Raw genomic sequence first — 18,778 nt, forward strand, 5'->3', positions numbered from 1 at the left:
CATTTAAGAACAATGTTGTTTTTTCTCCTTCTGCACCTAATCCAGATCCTGCTTGCTCAATTAGAGAGCCTTGGGTTGAACTCTAAATCTATAATTGAGCGCTTTGTGGAATCCTACAAAGTGATGTGGACTCTCAATGGTCATAATCTGAGCAGAGTATTTACTGGCAGTCGTGCCCTTGAGGGGAAGCACAAGGTAAAGAAAAATGGCAAAACTCTTTATTCACAAGCAAAGACGGATGTCTGATTTACTCTTCAGTGTCACTTGCACTGTTGATTCCTGTCTGATGTAGGTTGGGAAACTCAAGGATGGCGCCCGCTCTGTCTCTCGCACCATCCAGTCAAATTTCTTTGATGCAGTAAAGCAGGAAGCCATCAAGTTGCTGCTCATGGGTGACTTCTACAGTGAGGAATATGCAGACAAAGGCAAGATGCTCATGGACCACACTGCACTGCTGGGTAAGGCCAGTGTAAATCCTTCGCTTTTCTTTTGTGCCTGTGTTTAGTTGTCAGATAGAAGCAATTGCACCCTTTTGAAAACATCAATAAATAAGCTACTTTTGCACAAATCTATTGTTTAAAACACTGCTTTCAAGTGACTTTAGCACAAGGCTAAACAACAACTTTAGCACTTTAGTGTGTTTTAATTCCACTGCGCTTATTTCTTGTATTTTGTTTTGGACTTCTGAGTATGTTTGTCTGCTCTTTGATGATGATCTCCTCTGACAGTTTAGAGGAGTTGGACCAGAGGGAAAGATTTTAGGGCTATATTCCCAGTCTGGTCCTGTCTAAGTTTGTCTTGAGGAAGTCTCTTGAGGTCAGACTTTTTATCTCCTTATTTTTGGCCTGCAGTTTGCACATGCTTTTAGCCATTTGGATCTTTAAAGGCACATTTATGTTGTTATGTTGGTTTATTCCCCATTGCTTTACTCCAGGGCCCTGATAGTGCACAACAAATACACGTTTGTTTGCGCCTGTGTAGAGTAAACCACCGTAGCTCTCTCTGAGAAGATACTTGTGTGCAGAATGTAGGATAATTGCACCCACAAGTAGTATCAGGTGGTCAGTTTGCTCCAGAGAACTACTGGATTTTAATAGGATAGACTTGAACCATTCAGCACCATTTCAGTCCTGGGGCTGTTCCCTGATGCAGACCACAAGGAAAACACAGATAGCTTCTCTGTGCCTGACTGCCGATGCAAGTCAGGTAGTTAAAGATTAAGGTTACCTCAGTTGCTCACACAAATAAAGCACACTGCTGATTTTCTGCACTCATCAAAAATAAGTGAATTTAGCAGTTTCCTGTGAGGAGTTCTGATCAGGCTAGAGAGCCATGACAGTGCTAGATTTGGACTGATGGGAGACTCTGTGCTGCTCTCTGCCTTTCCCTCCACACTCTAAACTTCTTAGGGCTTCAATTTAAGTCATAACTTCTGACATGCTTGATCACTGTAGGCTAAACTGAAAAGATTAACAGAGGAAGAAGAATTTATTTGCTTATTACTTGAAGAAGTGCAGGAAAACATATGCTGAAAGTGAGTGACCAGTCCTTCACAAGCTTTCAAAGGGTGCCTGGTTTCTGGAAGAGAAATTGCTAACGTCAACCCTAGTTATCTTGTAGTTGTTGCCGTTGCCATTGCCATTGGAGTTACTCCTTAGCTTTTGTGTTGTTGCTGCTAGAGTAATGTCATTATTTCACAGTGACTGTGTCACTGCTGTCTGTATGCTTTCTATCCTTTTACAACACATTCTTCTTTTACACACCCTCTTTCTCTCTCCCCTCTTCCGTCAGTAACTCCAAGTATTTTGAAGGCCATGTCAGAGCGTCAGTTTGAATTCACAAGCTTCAAGCGTGTTCGTGTTGCCACGGGGACCTGGAATGTGAATGGGGGGAAGCAGTTCCGAAGCAACATCCTCGGTACCAGCGAGCTGACAGACTGGCTGCTGGATTCTCCCAAGCTCTCTGGAGTTTCTGAATTTCAGGGTAAGACACGATAAAAATGTGTAAGCAATATTTGCTGGCGTCTCTAGAGACAGTGAGTTGGTACACAAGATTTGATTAGCTGTTCCTTTCAAAGGCAGTGCATCTTGGAGGGCATTTTCTGTCAGTTCTTAGGGGTGTATTCAGCTCCATGTAGACTTGTGCTGCCTCCCTGCAGCAGTGGAATGGTGTGTGAAGGGCTCCTGACAGTCAGAGCAACTCTGGAGTCTATACCATGTGACTGTTTTGAACCTCCAGAAGGTCGGAATTCAGAGGTCTCTTTCATGTCATCGTGGGATGTATCTGCCTATTCTGCATCCCATATTTCATTTTCTTTCATATCTCTGTTCTTTGCTCTTCATTGTGAGCAGGAGCTACATGCTTAGGTGCCCTCAGAATGTCTCCTTGGTCTTTATCTGAAGCTAAACATATCTGTACAATCTGGACTCTGACATTAACTGGAAATGTTACTATCAAAGCCTTCAGACAAAAATGTTTATTTTGTTGAAGGCAATTTCCTTTTTTTTCACAGTATATAAAGCTCTTGTGCTTTTAGCTTGCTTAAATTGGCTGCTGAATTTCTTATTTACAGAAGAAGGCCAGGTATTGTAATTGACTTACAGATTTTATTAAGGCAAATGAACAGTGAATGTTCTCTCACTTAGAAATTGAGTGGTTGCAAAACTATGGCAAAACCTGTGCTTTCGTTATTACAGTGGAACATTTAGCTTCCTGCAGGCATCACAGGAATAGTCCTGTGCCTAACCTTGAAGCTCAGCAATTCGTTCCTCAAATCCTTGACTACTTACACAAGTTGTCTCGTTTGAACCCTTAGTGCCTGAGTGCATGGATATGTGATTAGGTGCAGATCACTGTACTCTGAGCAGCTTAGGTAGGTGATTGGTCCAGTCTGTTTCAGAAAGTTTAGATGTGTTAGGACATGACTATGACCATGATATTAAAATTTGTTGAGAGCCTGTCATGTGCTAGCCTTGCCAGGCCTTCCCCTGAGAGAACTGGAGGAGCAGGACTACATGGTACAGGCAACCATAACATGATAGGTCTAAGCAGCTGCTGGAAGAGAGCTGAGTTATGTGAATGGGCAGAGTTAGGGTATGACCGTGCAAATGTCAGTCTTCATGGTAATGTCAGTGCAGTGCCTACAGAAATGGGTAAGTGTTCAAAGACAAATGTCCAAAATCATTAATGGGAAATACACGTGACAGTGCCTGTCATGTTAAGGAGGCTAACTGTTATGTGCTAGTTTCACTATTGTGCCTACAGAGAGTTGCTGCATATTTTACTTCTTATTTTCTGAGGCAGATCTGTTATAGGTTCCTATGCTTGTCTACTATTTAGGTCTTCATGCTGAATTAAGTTACTGTTACCTTGACTGTATGACAGTTTAAAAAAAAAAATAAAATCCCTTAGACAATGGACAGACCTGATGGGTCAACAGATATGCTTCACACTATTATGTGAGAGCATTTGATCTTTCCTGTTCTACCAGGGTGATATCCACAGGCATGGGCCAGGGAAGGGAGGGTCACTGTGCTCTAGAGTGACCTAACCTAACCTTAAGTGCAGGTGATCTAAAAAGGATTCACAAGAAAGAAGATAAGTAGGAACTTCAAAGGCTTCCTTAAACTAGTAGATAAATTTACTAAAGGCATTGAGATGGAAGGACATACTGCTGTGTGGACAGTAAGTTCAGTTAAATAGGAATCAGTGTTGAAAAGGAAAAGCATGTTGGGTAAAATGACAAGTGGGTGAAAGATGGTGGGTAGTGAGATGTTGTGGCTTTAGTGATGAGTGGGGTGAGGGAGAGAGAACATTGAATATTTTCTCATCTTAACGTTGCTACAATATAATGCTCTGTTCTGAACTGCTTCCTGCAAGAAAGATAGAGACCAACTGGTGGGAGGAAAGCAAGAAAAAATTTCAGAGGAACTGCAGGGGTTGTTTTGTGAGATTAGATTAAAGGAGCTATGAATATGTATAGCTTGGCAGGGGATACACAAGACAAAACTACAGGAATGATCTTGGACAGAAATTAGAAAACAAGTCTTTAGAAGAAATTAAATAGTAACTCTTATATCACTTTTCCCTCTTGCCAACAGATGATAACTGCCCTCCTGACATATTTGCAGTGGGATTTGAAGAGATGGTTGAATTAAGTGCAGGGAATATTGTGAATGCGAGGTAGGTAAAAAAAAAAAAAAAAAAAAAGAAAAAAACCAACAACACCCCCCCCAACCCACAACTCAAAACAAACAAACAAACAAAACCCCAAGCCCAGAAGAGCACTCTCTCCCTCAAAGGAACCAGCCAAACAAAAACCTCCAGAATTGTTCTTTTTTATGGTCAGATTTGTAGAATACTTCCTTCCAAGTCTGTTCCTTGTAATCAGAGCTGGAAATATGTTTGCCATTAAAAAATGGCAATGGGATGGTGTTAAATTGCTGTTTCTCTGTGAACTTCTGTACAGTAGAATACACTGTGTTTTCTAAGTCTCTTAAGTCTTTATGTTGGCAGAGAAGAATTCTGATGGTTGTCATTGATTTAATGCTTGTCCTTAAACCCCTGTCTGATGTTGGAAAAATGTGCTCAGTGACTACAAACATAATTGGCATTCATGTGGGATTCTAAAATGAACGAAATGTCTCTGTGGCTAATTGTATTTGTGAAAATTATGGCTAGAGAAGGCGCTAAAGGCAAAGCTTGAGCTTGGCATGTCAGCATGTACAGCAGGCTGTAGTGTATACTGGTCCTTTTGAATCTGAATCGGGGTGGAACCCTGAAGATAATGTTTCCAATGCTGATTCATCAGGCTGACCAGTTAGTTGTCTGTTTTAGGAATGACAAGTTACAGCAGTGCTTAGCATGGCTGCTGGTCTGGTGGTATGTCTGCATGTATCAGTTGACTTTGGTGATAAGAAAAAGCTAGGTCTGCAGAAGCAAAGGTATATGCACCCATGCACAAACTCTCAGCTAAGAACAGCCAACAGCTGTGGGTAGCCAGTCATCTCCCAGTCAGAGAAGATCTCTTCACTGTGAGCACAAAAAATCTTACAAGACATGAGATTGACATGGATTTTTGTTTTTATGGTTATGATTACTACAAACAGCTTCCAGTTATCCCCAGTGAATGGGGGTGTCAAATGTCATGTGAGCATGGATCTTTCTAAGCATAGTAGACAAAATGCCTCTCACATCCAGAAGCAGGATAACTGTATTTGTGCGCTGTGCCTGGACTCACCCTGCTAACTCTGGGCTGGCTCACAAGGAGGTATTATCTGTCTCTGCCATGCTTCCTACAGCACTTCCAGTTCTACAGCCTAATGGGATGTCTGTAAGCCTAAGGCACAGTTAATCTGCTCATTTTATTGACTGTATGTGGTTTGTTTTGATTCCATTAAATTATTTTATGTTTGTTCCAGTACAACAAATAGGAAAATGTGGGGAGAGCAGCTTCAAAAAGCTATTTCCAGGACTCATCGCTACATTCAGCTGACATCAGCACAGCTTGTTGGTGTTTGTCTTTTCATCTTTGTACGACCATATCATGTCCCCTTCATCAGGTAAAAAAAACCAACAACAACCCAACAACAACAACAAAAAAATCACAAAGAAACCCCAACCTGTGTCTTCAGTAACATCTGCTGTTGGAGTGTGGCCAGTGAGGGTGGGAGTGATTTTTCAGCTTGGTGGGAATCATGCAAACCTGGGTTCCAGTCTCTGCTCAGTGTGGGACAGACACGTTTCCAGGAGGCAGTAGTCTAGAGTCCATCCTCCTGGGTAGCACAAAGGCCAGGCAGCCCCAATATCTTCCTCCAGTTCAGCTGACAAGCCAGGCATGCTCGAGGTGGGCAGTCAGGGTGTAGCACCTTGTTTGGGTGCTCTCTTTCTGGAAAAGGAATGACCTGAGCTAGTAAGTCCAAGAGTGTTTGGACCACCAAGTGAAGGCAAGTGCCTGCCTCTGCCCAAAGGGCAGGTTTTACTTTCTGACCCTCTCCTTAGTGTTTCCATATGGAAACAGGGCTGGTTCCAGGCCTGAAAAGAATGGTGGAAAAGGTGGAAAGGAGGGTGAGGGAGAGAGACCTAGTTTTGCCCCCTGACATTTTATAGAATTGAGAACTATAAGGGCCCATTAAGTGTTTGTCTCCCAGATGTCACAAGAACCAGAATTATGTGCCTAGTCAGGAGGGTGCAGAGCTGTGTGTCCTCAGTTTACTAGCACCGATGTCCCTGGAGACTGACCAAACTCCTCTTGCCCCTAGAAGATTACCAAGCCACAGGCATATCTGCATTAAAATGCCTTTGCTGTGGGCAAGAATTATGCAGGCTAAGTGTAAATGGTAGGAAATGAATAATTAGCCAAAACTATCTTTGGGCATCTGTCTGAACTTAAAGTCTAGAGTGATCCAAACAGTGCCCTCTGCTCCATGTTAGGGGTGCTGACTGGCCACTGCATTTTGTGACTAAAATATCAAAAGCTGCCTCTTTCTTCCCTCTCATCTCCTATCTACTGAGAAGATCCATGCCGAGTTTGTGCAATATCAAGTGCTGTAGGCTAAGCAGAGTAATGCAATCCAGGTAACCCTGATGGTCTTGCATTGCTGCCTTCCCAGTAATCTTTCTTCAACGTGATTTAAAAAAATTACATATGAAGCAGTCCAGAGGAGAAGTGTTTCTTTCAGTTTTTAACTTTTCACCTGGCTTACAAGAAATGTGAGTAATCCAGCAGGAAGTACATGGTTTAAATGGAGATCAGGAGGAGAACAGCATAGTGGCTCTGTTGCAGCTGTCAAACTGCTAGGAATTTGATGTAGCCCTTTGAAACTCAAGAGGAAAAGGGAAGGGCTTGATTTTAGTGACCAAGTTTCATCATTTAATGCTAATGTGCTGCTATGTGTTATGTGAGTGTAATCAAACCTAACCTGTATGCTTATGTAGTTTTTCCTATGTATAGAAAAGGAAAACAAAAATTATTAGAAGAGCAAAAAAAGGCTCCCGTGCTTACAGAGATTGAAGAGGTTAGGACAGAAGTTAGAGAATAGAGAAATAAAATGAAAGAATAGCTGAAGATTATACAGCAGTGAAAGGATTGATGAAATACAAGCTGTTGAATGTACAGTGGGTTATCTCAACATCACCTTTGCCATGAATGCAAATCAGATAAATATCAGTCAGCAGTTGGGTAGGCAGGCAGCAAAAAGTGAGAACTCCTTAGAGTGAAAAGGCTGAACACGTGCTGCTTTTGGAGTGCTTAAAACCCATCTTTTCATAGAAAACATTAATTGTCCTCTTGCTTCTGTGAGGGTGTCGTCTGGTGGTTTTCTACAGTCAGGAAAAGAGAGGAAAATAAAGAGGGAGAAAAAAGATGCAAAAGGTGGTGGGGGTAAGAGAGAAGAAAATTAAGGGGGGTGGGTGGGGAAGAGAGCCTGTGACATCTTGCATCATACAGATCATGAATGCTTGACAGTAACTCCAATAAGACTTAGCGGTTTTCCACCTGCCCCTTGCTTAAAGCCAGTAATATTCTAGTCCAGATCTGCCTGACTTCTATCTGGAAAATAAAATTTTCTCAGTGGGAAGGACGTGCATGGTGCTGGGGTTGGTTACAACAATGATCTCATCATTTACTTATCTGATCAGACAGGCATGCTTTATTCTTGGAGTAGACTGGCTATCTGGGAGAAATTATCCTGCAAACAGGTGGTCTGCTTTGCCAAGTCGTCTTTATGTAGTAAAGTGTATACTAATCGTGACATTGAAATACTGTGTAATTAACAACATGGAGGCCCTAAGCAATTTGTCATCAGTACAGAACTCATTTTAGCAGTTGGGTATAAATAGTTGTATCCAGTAGTCACCAATTTTATTGCATCTAATTTAACAAGCTATGGGTTATGATCTGTTGCTCTTTAATTGACTGAAAAATCCGGCATCAACTGTGAAGTTGGGTTTCACTATGTAGTAACACTAATTAAATTGTTAAATGTCTGAAAAGCAGATTCCCATATGTTCAAAAGTAAAAGGAAATGTAGCAGTAAAATTAGTTATTGTCACTATTTTAAAGATCATGGTAAAGGTAAACTTGAAAAGTATATTCTGTAGGGATTCCCAATATTTCAGAAATAATGTCCGTTCCAAACAGTACAGCAAGACAAGAAGAGGAGGAAAATACTTGCAAATAGTTTTATTTCTATACTATTATATTATACTTCATTTGAAACATACATACATGAACATCATCAAGAAACTTCCCAGCCTAAAAGATGGTGTCTAAAAGCAGCAAGCTTTCTGGATGGGAGAAGACATGGTGTTGTAAACTGGCTTTTCCTTTCACATTGCAGTCAAAGTTAATTGAATGTTTGTCCCTGCAGCCCTTTACTCTCTTCTCTTTCCATTTTTTTTTTTAAATACAGGGATGTAGCAATAGACACTGTGAAGACAGGAATGGGAGGAAAAGCTGGAAATAAAGGGGCAGTGAGCATTCGTTTTCAGTTCTATAGTACCAGTTTCTGCTTTATATGCAGTCACTTAACTGCTGGGCAGACTCAGGTGAAAGAGAGGAATGAAGATTATAAAGAAATCACACAGAAACTCAGCTTCCCAATGGTAAGCGTAGGTGTATGTATGCTAAAAACATTGACGATAAAGGCTGTATATTTACATTATGAAAGCTGGTCTCAGGTTGTCTTTGACAGGTCATCAAAGAAGTCATCTCAGTGCCATGGAGAATGGACATAAAAGAAAACAGTAAAGAAAACATTAAAAAAAAAAAAAAAAAAAAGCAGCATGTTTCACAGGAGACCAGATACCACCCAGTATAGCACTTGCTTTACAAAAGTTCTGCACCTTTCAAAAAATACAGTTGCTGCAGTGCTCGAAAAGTCCTCACCTTTGAACAATTTTCAAGTTGATCTTTCAGAATGCTCCAACTTAACTGACAAATCTGGAAGGCCTCATGGATGAGATCTAGGTGACTGCTGTTAGAGCTGGAGAGCATGATATTGATAGCTTTTGCTGGCACTAGTTAGTATGGGTTCCTAAAAGACCATTTGTGCCACTCAGCATATCAGTGCTTTAGTACTCCTGCTAGGGTACGATATATCAGTTCTTGGTCCCTAATATGGTACTTTCTGTTCCCTTCATTTTGTCCTCATGAATGTGTCACTGTCAAGGAACTGCCGGCTTTTCTCAAAGTGTGGCAAGTAGGCACTATTGGTCTGTATGAATAACTTTTCCCCTAAATGGTGTCAAATCAATCACCCTAGTGTTTTATTCCACACTTGTTTCCTCAGGCCAGCAGATAACCCATGGGATTTGGTAGCAGTGCTTCTTTGCTTCCTTTAATGTTGGTTCCTTTAATTTCCACAATGCTTTCTTTCTCAGACCTCTCTGGGGAGGTCCTAAACCAGGGAGGGAATGGACCAGTTTGTGTATTCTGTTTAGTCAGCAAAAAATGGCATTTAGGTTGCAAAGCATAAAATTTTAACTCCCTGTTGTTTGCAAGGTTTAGAGGCTTGGCACATGCAGCATATCAATCAGTTGTTTTATGTAAGAACTAATACTGACAGTCTGAACGTCCTGCACAGAGTTTCTGTTCCAAATGGCCATAAAGTTGTGCTTATGGTAGGTTTTCCTTCTAATACCTCATTAACTATTTTATGTCCTTCACATTTACAATAGCTAAATGTACCTTGTGTGTATAATGCATATAAAGAGTGCCCTCTAGTGCTGTGACAGCCGCAGCTCTGGACCATTTCCTTTATGAGTCTCTAGATTTTAGAGGTTTATAGCTTAACTGGGGGAAAAAAAAAAGACTGGTTAGAGGATAGGATGTTAAACTTAGAACTGAAGTGAATTTTCATTGATGTTTTATTTTAATACATTTACAAAACTATGTCGTACGCATAAGATCAAATTTGGAGCTTGTTTTCACTCAGGACCTTTGTTGCTCGAATGTGCGTTGGTACCAGAAGCACATTTTGTGTTATATTTAGAATATGTAAATATATGTGTGTGAAATGTGTTAGGGAAACAAACATATATTTTTAATATTCATGATAGTCAAATTGCGAATATAAAGCTGGGGTCCCAGCTTAGACATACCTTCAGGAAACAGAGGTCAGAGCCTGACACTCTTGTTTCCAAAATTCAGCTCAGCAGGCTATAAAAGAGAGTGAGGGAGCCATTCCATTTTAGCACACATGGATTTTAACAAATAGAATGTGGCAAGTAGGTCCAGTACTTAGTAATTCAGAGACTGAGTTGTATGTTTCAGTGCATTTAAAAGGTGTTTCATGAATGTGATTTAACATTAACAGTATTCTGTACCTCTAAACTAGGGGCGGAGTGTGTTCTCACATGACTATGTCTTCTGGTGTGGTGACTTTAACTATCGTATTGATCTAACATATGAGGAAGTCTTTTATTTTCTCAAACGTCAAGATTGGAAGACACTTTTGGAATTTGATCAACTGCAACAGCAAAAATCCAGTGGAAAAGTAAGGCAGTGTGTCTCATTTTCTTGAATACCTGCATGATGGCTTGGTCTAATTACTTGAGAGAGTGAAAAAGTTGCATTTTCAGACTCTTGTTTGTAGTACATGAATGTAGTAATTAATTTAAAAATCAGAATATTGTTTGTTTGCAAGGAAGTTGATACGTCACAGTGGCACCTACCTCATGTTTAACTTAATCAAAGAGATGGTATTTCTTTTCATAGATTTTTAAAGACTTCCATGAAGGGACTATTAATTTTGGACCAACATATAAATATGATGTTGGCTCAGAGGCTTATGATACAAGTGATAAGTGCAGAACTCCAGCTTGGACTGATAGAGTGCTTTGGTGGAGAAAGAAACTACCTTTTGAAAAAACAGGTGCGTAGGATCTTTCCTCCTTCTTTATCTGAAAATTGTTTTAGATTTCATCCAGAACCCACATACAGCAATTCAATCTAGTGAATGGTGAGGAGGAAGGGAGTTGTTGAGTTCTGGGCTGAGAGCTGTCTTTAGATGTGTCCCATAGGCTTAGTCAAATTGCAGTGGCTTTGCTCAAGCAGAGGTTCTTTTGGCTTCACTGGAATAACTTGCAGAGATAGAGAGAGCCCTTTCTTCTTGAGCGTGTGAACAAAGGCTTCATGTTACAGCTTTAAAAGGTGCTGGGAGCTCACTGAGGAACTGAAAACAACCCAGCTGTAGCAATCTAGAAATTATTCTGTTGCTTTCCAACAGAATTGATAGTCCACATAAAGTTCCCGTATTGTAACGGCTAGATTGTTACAACTGTTGTCCTCAGTAGATGTATAAGCACTTTTCTGTAATTTTTTCTGCCTTGGTAATTCTTAGGACTATTTCTGCTAGTTTCTGGAACTGGAGGAGATTTCATTAACTAGTGCTTATAAAGTACTTTGAGATCATGAGTGGCCCGCACAACAGAAGGGCTGTTTTCACTTGCTGTTGAAAAATTACAATAACAAAATAATAAGTATTTCTTTGCTGTCCAGGAACAGTTTTCATAACCATTCTCTCAGTCTGCAGGTACATCCATCTCCCAATGTTTATAAAATCTGAACCAATTAGTATTAAAAATGTAATCACTGGAGAAGTAATTTGGTTTGTGCCTGCAGATGTGATTTTTCACATGCCTGGGAACTACTTCTTGGAATCCAAGTCATACCATGAGTACACTAAGTGTAAAAACTACAAAGCAAAACTAGGGCAATCAGAGAGTACATGTCAATGTGATACAGAGTTATTCACTCTTATTTAAGGAATGAAAAATAAAGTAAAATGAGGAGCTTAAACCATTGGTAGAGATGTAATCTGGGAAAGCAAAACTGCTTAAGATATAAGACATAATAAGGAAGTGAAAACAGTCCTCTTGGGCTGGCTGTTTTCATTTTAGGAGAAAGAAAACCCTTCAGCATTTTCAATGCATATTCCTTATTTTGCATGGCAAGGCTTGCCCCAGGAGGACTTTAGTTGATGGAGCACACACAGAACATAGGACCTATCTAGCTGGTCTGCAAGAGCTGGGGCAGGTTCCTTTCTTTAAAGTTTGTAGGCCTCCCACTGCTAGCTCATGTGGGTATATAACTGATGCCTTGTCTGTTCACCTACCTTCCCAGCCCTGCAAAGCTTTTCTAATTAGTTCGCTGCCAGAGTTTGTCTCCTTTCCTGCTGGTGGCAAGGCTCTTCTGCCTCTTGGCTCTAATTCTTCTGCCTTGCTTCTTTTTGCTGCTATAGGCTAGAGGACTATTTGCCTTTTAAGAAGAAAGTGTAGCCCCAGTGTGAGTGATTAGGTGAAATGCCATATTCATATTAACTCATTTTCAACTCCACAGAAAAGAGATAGAGCCCAATTAGCTCAAACAGTGACCTAAAAATGTCCCTGTTATTGACAGCAATATAATACCTCACTCTAGCATAATGTCTGGAGCACTTTCTGTCACCTTAATGCATTGCAAAAGAAGTATTTGGAGATCGGATTTGCATGGCTTTGCTTTCTCTCATCTCTTGTGTATTATTTCTCCAGTCCCTGTGTATTGTTCAGATTTGCAGTGTATTTTGCAAGTACAGTGTCTGTTTCTGTGCTCAATAATGGGGCAGGAGGAAAAATACTAATATGACTGTCAACCCAGATTGTACAGGTGATTGATTGGGTGACATTCAGGTTAACCATTTTGCAGGTGTCTTATTCTAGTGATCAGCTGTCTCTGCACTCCCTGTCCTTTCTGTATTTTTTTTTCTGTAGTCCCTAACTTGTAAATCTTTTAGGACACAAGCTCTTCTTTGAATGGTATATACAAGAACAAAAAACCCCCACCTCCCACTACTAGGGTCTGTGAAGAGCATCCTAACAAAATAGCTTTTAACTGTTAGTAAAACTAGCTTTGAGTGAGTTTTAAATCATGTTTTGTGCTTCATAGCTGGAGAGATCAATCTTCTAGACAGTGATCTGAATGCTGAAACTAAAGTCAGGCACACCTGGACCCCTGGAGCCTTAATGTACTATGGGAGAGCGGAGCTGCAAGCATCTGACCACAGGTAAAGTCCTAAGCAAATAATCAGAGAAAGGGCTGCTAGATTAGAATGTGCCATACTGAATTACACCTTCAGAGTGAGGGACCAAGTCTGACTGTAACAGGAATTAAATGCTTATTCTGTGTTCAGTATCCGTTTGTGGTTTTTTTTTCCCCTCATGGTGGGTTTTATACCAGGGTCGCAAGTATCTACGGTCATGTATTGATTCTACTACGCTGTGATCTCAGCAAGGGTTGGATAAGTTGCAGCAACAGTGTCCTGGTTTTGGCTGGGATGGAGTTAATTTCCTTTCTAGTAGCTGGTATAGTGTTATGTTTCGGTTTTAGTATGAGAATAATGCTGATAAGACACTGATGTTTTCAGTTGTTGCTAAGTAATGTTTAGACTGTGAGGGATTTTTCAGCTTCTCATGCCCAGCCAGCAAGAAGGCTGGAGGGGCACAAGAAGCTGGGAGGGGACACAGCCAGGACAGCTGACCCAAACTGGCCAAAGGGGTATTCCATACCATGTGATGTCATGTCTAGTATATAAAGTGGGGGGATTGCTGCTCGGGAACTGACTGCACATTGGTCCGTGAGTGGTGAGCAATTGCATTGTGCATCACTTGTTTTGTATATTCCAATTCTTTTATTATTATGATGATGATGAACATCATCATCATCCTTATTATTATTTTCTTGCTTTCGGTCCTATTAAACTGTCTTTATCTGAGCCCACAGGTTTTTCTTTTTTGTTTTTTCCCCTCCCGATTCTCTCCCCCATCCCACTGGGAAAGTGAGTGAGTGGCTGCATGGTGCTTAGTTGCTGGCTGGGATTAAACCACAACAAACGGGTATAAAAAATGAGGGCTTTCTGTTGCTTGGTTTTGGAAAGCTCTGATACCAAAACAAGCTGCTCTGATGGACTCCCACTCAGCTTGCTGTGGGAGAGGAGGAGGTTGGAACTGTGTGGCCTGAAGAGGTGTAAGTCATGTACACAGGGCCAGGTGTGACCTCTCCAGAGTAGTGAAGTGTTGGGCTTCTGGGCTTCCCTTAGAAATGGAGATGGGAGAAGGAGGGAAAAACAAAGATCAGTGCCTCTGACTAGTCCATATCACTAACTTCTCTTTAGGGAATGAATGACCTTTCTTTGTTAAACATGTCACTGCTTCACTTCTCTGAAACAAATTCTGTAATAAATACACCTCAAAAGCTCCCTTGCATTCAGAATAATCTTCATCTCACCCCTTGCATACCCTATGGAAATGCTACAATATTGTTCCTCATAGCAGCACTCAGTGACCCACAGCAGCTGGCTCTGTGCTTCTTATGGCGCTCTTGCACGCAAGGACTGTTCTGTATTCCTCCAGCAATGGAAAAATGTGCCTCTTGCAATCAATTTCTCTGTGTCAAGGCTTTGACATTGCTGTGTTCCACAAAGCACAGTGGAACTGCTGCACTCGTTATATAGGACCCTGAGGATGCAATCTGTGAAACATGGCTGTTGTACATTGGTTTTCTATTTCAGCAAACTTGACTGCAAAAACTGCTTTTTAACTACAGTCAGCAGGTTTGCTTTCCCAAGGTTTGTGCTGGAAAAAGGGCTTAGCTATATCTTTGTGACATATGGAAATGCGTTATGATTCACTGTGCTTATATAGAAATAGTTAACACTTCCTATATTTTTTTATTTTTCCCTTTACTATTCCTTTCTAGCTCTGCTGTTGTTGCTTTCATATGTTCTGGTAATGCATATTCCAGAGCCTGCTCTATTGCAAGTAGGAGGCAGCCATCCCAGTTACTGCTTTGTGTGTATGTGCAGGTGGAAATCTGAGAATGTGGATTGCATCCACTGAGATGAGACAAGCTTTACTCTTTCAGACAGCTTTCTCAATTTTATTTAGTTCTAACACACAGAGGGGTCATTTGTAAGAAATGGCTGAAGAAGCAAATTTGCAGCGTTGACTGCTTATAATGTGATGGATTGACATATGTTTGCTACATAACCACATTATACACTTAGAGTACTTTGTCAGTTTTTGGAAGAAGACATCTTTATGTGGCCTTGTCTAATAGAAAATAATGTATTGCCTTCCTGATCTATAGATGTTTTGGGAGATAGCTGTTTGATAATGAGTGAAGTATCCTGGTATTTCTGGACTGCAGGTTTGCCGAAGTGCTGCACACAATTGTTATTTGAATTGCTTTATGGTGTGTCCTCACTGTTACATTCAGTTAATGCAAGACTAATAAATATAATTAACAGTGCTCAAGGCATGATCTTCCACTGCAGGAAAAACGAAACAATCCACCACACTGAACTTCAGGTTTGTATTGCCAGCCACGGTGCTTTTTTGCAGCGAGACCTTAAGTAATTTGTTACGCTTCTCTTTCTGTGTAGGACATACATAGTAATCACTTCCTTCTAAGGTATAGCAGGCTTAATTAAATATTTGCCATGAGATTTGACATAGTGGAGTTAAAAATGATCATAGAGATACAGAGTTTAAACAGGACACTGTCCTTCACACAACTAAGTTCTTACCTGTCCTACTGCTTGACAGTGATTTTAATTTTATATAAGCATTTCCTATTGGGTGATGTTGATCTTAATTTTAAATAAGCATTTCTCCTTTTTTTCATGTAGGCCAGTGTTAGCTATTGTTGAAGTGGAAGTTCAGGAAGTTAATCAAGCTGCCCGTGAGACTGTTTTCCAGGAAGTGTCATCTTTCCAGGGACCACTGGATGCCACAGTAGTGGTAAATCTGCTATCACCAATGCCCGAAGAGAAAAATGAATTTCCTGAGGACTTGCGTACAGAGCTTATGCAAATGTTTGAGGACTATGGCACTATTGTTCTGGTCAGGTAAGTTTGGGATCTGAAATTGCGTGTCATCTATTCAAAAACACAGACTAGAAATTCCCTTTTTGTCCTGACAGAATTAACTCTGTATTGGAAAGTAGTATGCTGAATTCCTTTACTGCATGTTAAATTCTTCATTAGACAATGATATCTTTTACCTCTGTCAATGTGTTAAAGAAATAGTCTAACAGCTCCCTTGGCTGAGTGGAGAAGAATTTTATTCAGTACAGCACCATAAAGCAGAGGCTTTGATGTGAATCATCACCTTTAGATTCAGGCCTCATTTCCATGCATTGCTTCTGCTGGTGGGTCCTTGGGGCCCTGCTTCACTTACTCCAAAGAGGTCTGCTCTCTTACAGCACTCTTTCACACTTACTAGGATTTCCTGGCTGGCTCTCCTGTCTTTTGGGGTCATTTTGCTTATTTTTTAGTAGTATGGCTTCTCGCAGTTTGAGAGGGAGACTGTGATACCTTCTGGCAGAGCAGTTTAATTTCATTCTGGTTGATCCTGTACAGGACTCCAGCATAGCTATGAGACTTCTGTTTAGAGAAATACAGGCAAAACACCTGACAGTTGACCTGGGAAACAAGACCAGAAACTTGTTTACGTTGTATTTGACCCATTTCTTAATGGAGAAAACTGATGACCTGTTGTTGTATGGTTTTATGAAGTATTAAATACAAGTTGAGCATTCAAAAGCAGCCCTGCAGGAACAGCCGCACCACTTTGCTTGTGAAGGAGCAAGAAAAGAACATGCTTTGGTGGTTTTGTTTTGTCTTGTTTTTAATTGCTTCAGAGCTTGATGGCATACTAGTCTTTTGGAACATTACATGTCCTCTGAGCTGAGGAATATGCAAAGCCATAGAAGTTAGTACAGAGGGAGCATTGATATCAGACTAGGTATCCTGTCAACAGCTGCTGAGGTGTTTGTACTGCTGCTTCAGGAGTGACCCAGTAAAGGGCAGGGTGCTGGGGTCACACAAAGGAGGATGGGGGAGAGGAAGAGCCCAACTGGGATTCATAGATCACTTGCTCCTCCCCAAAAAATAGAGTTGTGAGGAAAATACAACTAAAACCAAATATGTAGCTGTACAAAACAATCATGCTTGCCTTTAAGGCTTTTCATTCAATGGTGAAGTAAAATGCACTGTTTTCTGTCCTCTGCCTTTTTTTACTAGGATCAGTGGAGGTCAAATGCTGGTGACATTTGCAGACAGCAAGTCAGCTCTTCGTGTTATGGATATAGATGGTGTCAAAGTAAGACTCTCTCAAACCTATAATAATAATTTCATAACAAATTTCTCAAAAGTGGTCGCTTAGAATGATATAGTTGCATTTCTAGCTAAATCAAGTAGCATTATTTTAAAGAAATTTAGTGCTCACAAAGTCCTTAGCTTTCACAGCTGCTGAGGCTTTCAATGCAGTATTTCAGTTTCAGGAGGGCAGGAGGTGACTTTTCTTGGAGCTCCTGAGCAGTGCTTAGTAGCTGGCCTCTGATACCACTGCAGAATGCATGGGCTCGGTCATTGTTCTGGCACTTGAAGCAGTTCCCTGAGATCATGTGTGACTTTATACTGTTGCCAAAGCATTGTCACGATCGTGGCTTGGAGATTTTTTGTTTCTCTTAAGTGTATCAAATAAACTCCTTCTACCAAGCTGGAACAACATGATTCATTGGCCTCCATGGCAAACTCAGCATTAGCAGTAGGCGTTTACCTTCCCATCCCCTGCTCTTCCTTCCTACACATATGATCTACAATTCATCAACCCCCTCATTTATGCTGACAAAACTGTTTGTGGGGCTGCACTATAAACTTAACATTGAAGTAATGGATTTAACCCTCATTCTTTCATATTTGGAGTTTTATCTATTAATTTGGCTCATTTCACTGATGTAATTTATAGCACAGACGCAAACACAATTGTATGTGCACAATGTGTGAAGGTACTGGGAGCCTGATTCAGGAACTTTCCAAAGTAATTTTGCTGCCAAAGCTGCTGCCTTGGACACATCTTACCCCAAATGTCACGGAGCAACACATATAAGCAGCTGTGGTCTTAATCTGTTTAATAATATACTTTCCGTATACATCAACCATCATATTTGGGATTTTCTGAGCAGACAGTCTCCTTACAGATGGCATCAGGTAGCAAATTCTTGTGTGTTTTAAAGCTACTGACTCAAAAATGGAACCCTCCCACACCAGTATTACTATCACAGTATCGTTTTGACAATATTTGATGTTTCACCTATTTCTCAAGTACTTCCCAAATGCAGCAGCAGTGCTGTTGAGCTGTGAAGCTAACTTTCTTTGAAGAATATTGTTACAGTCTGAAAACTTGGTTATGGGGATAGGAAGAGTGCTTCCTTTTCATTTAGCTTCTGAAATGAAGCTTTAGTTATATCAGTTTCTGAAACAGTTGTACAATAGATTGGCAGCACTTGCTTATTCTCTTCAGGTGTTCTCATTTTGTGAAGTTGCTTGGCAAAAGGGAAACAATTCTTTCTTTGCATTAGGTCAGAGGCAGAACAGTTAAGATCCGGCCCAAGACCAAGGACTGGCTAAAGGGCCTTCAGGAGGAAATTGCTCGAAAACGGGACAGCATTGCTCCCATGTCCCCCACAGCAAACTCCTGTCTTCTGGAAGAAAATTTTGACTTCTCAAGTTTGGACTATGACTCAGAAGGTGAGCAGCTGGTTTCTAAGCTAAGTTGTGAGAAATTGCTTTGCTGACTTTGGTTGCACAGAGAAGGTACACTATGAGTGTTAGTGGTATCTTAATTTGTAATGAAGCCACACTTCTTAAAAAGAGGATTGTAACTAAAGCCACAACCTGTCGCTGTACCTGGACAGAGAAATGTTGCTTAGATCATCCTATCAATTCAGTGTTGTAAC

The 18,778-nt window shown here is 40.7% G+C and overlaps 1 protein-coding gene across 4 annotated transcripts in view; it reads left to right on the forward strand.

Moving 5' to 3' along the window:
* Positions 1–18,778, forward strand: part of SYNJ2 (synaptojanin 2) — a 70,221-nt gene that overhangs the window by 41,595 nt on the left and 9,848 nt on the right. For all 4 annotated transcript variants that reach the window (XM_030022847.2, XM_030022851.2, XM_030022854.2 and 1 more), the window contains 12 exons: positions 46–195; positions 293–458; positions 1,792–1,983; positions 4,101–4,182; positions 5,421–5,561; positions 8,412–8,604; positions 10,338–10,496; positions 10,718–10,874; positions 12,926–13,043; positions 15,666–15,884; positions 17,061–17,139; positions 18,401–18,569. In XM_030022847.2, the coding sequence (XP_029878707.1) occupies positions 46–195; positions 293–458; positions 1,792–1,983; positions 4,101–4,182; positions 5,421–5,561; positions 8,412–8,604; positions 10,338–10,496; positions 10,718–10,874; positions 12,926–13,043; positions 15,666–15,884; positions 17,061–17,139; positions 18,401–18,569 (1,825 nt within the window). The remainder of the gene's footprint in view (positions 1–45; positions 196–292; positions 459–1,791; positions 1,984–4,100; positions 4,183–5,420; positions 5,562–8,411; positions 8,605–10,337; positions 10,497–10,717; positions 10,875–12,925; positions 13,044–15,665; positions 15,885–17,060; positions 17,140–18,400; positions 18,570–18,778) is intronic.

Source organism: Aquila chrysaetos, chromosome 8 (genome assembly GCF_900496995.4).
Source record: "Aquila chrysaetos chrysaetos chromosome 8, bAquChr1.4, whole genome shotgun sequence".
In the NCBI taxonomy this organism is placed as follows: domain Eukaryota; kingdom Metazoa; phylum Chordata; class Aves; order Accipitriformes; family Accipitridae; genus Aquila; species Aquila chrysaetos.